Source organism: Morone saxatilis, unplaced genomic scaffold, assembly GCF_004916995.1.
Source record: "Morone saxatilis isolate NCDOM2014 unplaced genomic scaffold, NCSU_SB_2.0 Contig16, whole genome shotgun sequence".
Taxonomy (NCBI): Eukaryota; Metazoa; Chordata; class Actinopteri; family Moronidae; genus Morone; species Morone saxatilis.
This window is the reverse complement of record NW_023339718.1, coordinates 27,050,592-27,054,392: the sequence shown is the minus strand read 5'-3', so window position 1 is coordinate 27,054,392 and position 3,801 is coordinate 27,050,592. Positions and strand designations below refer to the sequence as shown.

The following is a 3,801-nucleotide window of genomic DNA, read 5'->3' as shown; positions in this document are numbered from 1 at the left end:
GCCGAGCTTGGACTGAGCATCTTAGCACGACGACGAGCGCTGGAAACGGTCACCATGACAACCCGACACAGCACTACTGCATTGACCTGCAGGCAGAGGACAATAGCATCAACATGGCCTCCAGCAAACACGAGACGTGCCTCTGCAGATCCACTTGGCCTCAAGCTCACATGTAGAGGAGGGAAAGTTTACCCTCCTACTCAGACTGCACCAAATCACATCACAGTAAACAGCACTCAGCTGGACATTCTTTTCCATCTCAAATGGAAACATAGAACATATCAGAGGGAAATGCCAAAGCCGCATCTTCATGATCTTCTGTGCTGTGATAATTCAAGGATTATGTCATTTTTTTAATGTTTCTTTTCAAAGGTAAATAAACTCAGTCATGTTTGCATTTAGTCCTAGTCTAAAATGCATTGTGTGTATCCCTGAGGCCTAATACATTTTTTAAATGCATTTCCTTCATCATATAACATTTGTAAAGCCAAGTTCTTGAATATTTGGTTAGATAGCTCTTCTACTTCTCTGCCTTTGGCTAGTGGGTTAGGGCAGGAAGTCATAGAACACAAAGGGGACTCATTCATCAAAACATTGCTTCATAGTGCCACAAGTGGTCAAAAACTCTTTAAAGGTCCAGTTTGTAGGATTAAGTGGCGTCTATCGGTTGCAGATCACAACTACACCCTCAGTGTCTCATTCTCAGGTAACAAAAACACAACAATTCTTATTTTCAGATAAAACACTAATGGAAACATAGCTATAAATATTAGATTCCATTTCTGACAATAGATCCTCCTAAATGTTACACACTGGACCTTTAAAGTGCACTTCATGGTGAAAGTGTCAAATATTGCAGTGACCTTCAACATAGAGTGAAAGCTGTCACCGTATAAACTGAATATTGATTGTTGTTATTATTGGCCCTTCTCATTTACACTTTTTACACTCTTTAAAGACCCCCTCCAGACATATATGATGACATATATAAAAATGGTCTGCTTCAGGCCAGGCGCCAGGAGGAAGTGACTAAGGGTGCTGTTTTTACCCTAAACTAAAATGTATTGATTTAACCATGCAATAGTTTCAGAAAGGCTAAATAACAATGAAATGAGGCTACTGTTTCAAAATGAAAGAATACATTATTAATCAGAGCACTCACAAAAGAGAGAAGACAGGAGAAGAAACAAAAGTAACGTTATGTTAATAACCACAAAAATCAAGCAGGTATCCGATGTGTTCTGTCTGTCTGTTGATCTCCTCCGTTTCAAGAACAATGGACAGCACTGCCCAATTGTAACATGTACAGTACATCAGCCAACCCGAACCCTTTCCACTTTCAGCAGATGAATGTGAAAACTAGAGTCAAATTCTGCACAGACAGCATTCAAACAGCACACTGTAGGGACAAGAAGAAACACTGGTTTCTGACTGGAGAGGAACTTTAATTACTAAAAAGAGACATTGTACTATATAAGGTTTATTTTTTCTTCCAACTGTGCATTTTAACAAATACATTTAGCATCATTCTTTTATTCTGTCTTGTTTTCATTTTTGACTGGAGGGAAACATATTAGACACACATTACTGTTCCAAGCAGGCTATTTGTATGTCTTAATACGTGTCTAAAGGATCTTTAAAGAGTGTAGTCTTTTTAAAGGCAAAGGTTGTTCAAGTGGCCCACATATAAAGGAATGTCAGGAGGTACAGGAGGCAAAACATACACACACAGATTACATACCGCCAAGACAAATATAACAGGTCCCACAAAGGCCCAAATGGTGTCAGTCTTCACATTGAGCCAGCAGTGATCATCTGCCTTGTACTCGTCCACTGATACTGCCAGTGTTACACCGACTATTAGAACAGGTAGTCCTGAAAAACAATTTGATTAAGGACAGTGAGGAAGCAGCATGTTTAAAGACATATATTTAGTCTGTTCTGTTCTCTTAGTCTATTTAGTCTGAAGGGCAGCACATCTGCACAGAGGGCTGAAGGGGACACCTGAATATTTGTGCTGCTTATACACACACTGTTCTCAGCTCATTATGCGACAAAACACACACTCACACATGGATTCGGGAACATGAACAGTAGCAGCTGCAGTATGTTGATTTCTTTTAAAAAACTAGGTTAAGGTTGCAGTGTAGCATAACATAACATCTACCACATCTTCTGTGTTGACATAAATTAACATCAATAAATCATCATTATATTTGAGAAACAAGTCTAAAGCAGCCACCCCTATAGGCTCCAACCTTCATTATATTACCCAGCAAGAGTGAAGAGGCCCTGGGGTGGCATTAGATAAGTGGTTCCCAACCTTTTTCCTTAAAGGAGCCCCTTTCTATTATTGAGAAAACTAAAATAGATAATATATTTTATGGATATTTTATATTATATTCAATGCATTACAATAACAGCACAGAATAGGGATGCACAATATGGATAGCTGATAATTACCTGCTTCTTGTGGCCGATACACATAAGATAACTGATCGTTTCACACTGATGTATTTAAAAAGAAATTTATAAACTGTAGTTTTTACACACTTGATGTCAAGAAAGGCTAAGATGTAGTGAGCAAAGATGGATGATTTAATATTCCATAGCTCTGATTTAACCAAACCTATCTGATATCAGTTTTACCAAACAGTTTCACAGAACATAAAGCTTATCAGTTCAAAATAAATAAAAATTATTATGGACCGATATTTGATCAGCTGTAATTTAATTATCCTGATAATTCATAATATAAATGTTCCATTATCAGCTGATAATTTATCTGCCCCAATAATTTTCCCTAGTACAGAACAAATGATAAAATGTACAATTAACCCAAATAGTGAACACAATAACTGCAAGAAGTTTGTGTAAGATGATCAGTTTTCCTGAGTAACTCTCAATACAATTCTCTATTGGTAATGGTTTTTTTTTGTTGTTTTTTTTTACAATCATTGTGAATAACTTAATAGTCTTCAGTTTCGATTCAGTGTTTTCTCTCATTGTTATATTCGCTTTTTGGTTGTTTGAACTTTTCTAATGCAGCATGAGGCTGTTTATCAGAGAGTGAAGGCTCTGTGAATATAGCTTGTGTTCAGCTCTTCAAAGTTCACATCTTAAATAACAATCTAAACTTTAAAAATATACATTTAATTTAGTTTTCTGAACAAAAGGCTAAGATATAGGCCTAACCAGTGCACTAAAAGATAGGCCAGGGCCACTAAAATGCTGTATATGACAATCTCTTTTTTCCCTCTGTCTGTTTGTTTTATCTGTTTATTAAGTGATTTTTTTTTATTTTTCTATTGTGCCATTAGTTGTTACAAAACAAGTGGAGGCCAGAACAAGAACACATAAACAGTCAAAAGAGATTAAATATAAGTAAGTAAGACAAATGAGAAAAACAAAGGAGTCAGGAACAAACAGGGATACAACATGAGTTCCAGCTGGTGGGTATGCAGTAAACAGAGGGTGAAATGGAACAAAAACAGAAAAACTGTGTATGCAGATAGATGTGTCTGTGTGTGGTGTGTGTGGTCATACATATACATATTATACATATACCTACATCCTATATCTCTTTCTCTCTGTTTCCTCTCTCTGTTGATTGGAAGATCATTTGTGTGTGAAGTGAGGTTGGTCCTGAGGATGCTGTTTGTTTGTGTACTAGTGCAAAATGTGTGTAGGGTTACAGAAACAGGTCATGGGGTCACCACATCACACTGTAATGCAATAAGTTATTTTAACTAAATAAATGGTTGAAACAGATCAGGTCACACATTCCTGATTAAGTACTTT

General features: G+C 36.8%; 1 protein-coding gene across 1 annotated transcript in view; it reads right to left on the bottom strand.

The window, feature by feature from the left end:
* Positions 1 to 3,801, bottom strand: part of adgrd2 (adhesion G protein-coupled receptor D2) — a gene marked incomplete at its 3' end in the record, with an annotated part of 26,512 nt that overhangs the window by 7,271 nt on the left and 15,440 nt on the right. The window contains exons 17-18 of the mRNA XM_035658891.1: positions 1,742 to 1,875; positions 3 to 86 (exon numbers count right to left, since the gene is read on the bottom strand). Coding sequence (XP_035514784.1) covers positions 3 to 86; positions 1,742 to 1,875 — 218 coding nt within the window. The remainder of the gene's footprint in view (positions 1 to 2; positions 87 to 1,741; positions 1,876 to 3,801) is intronic.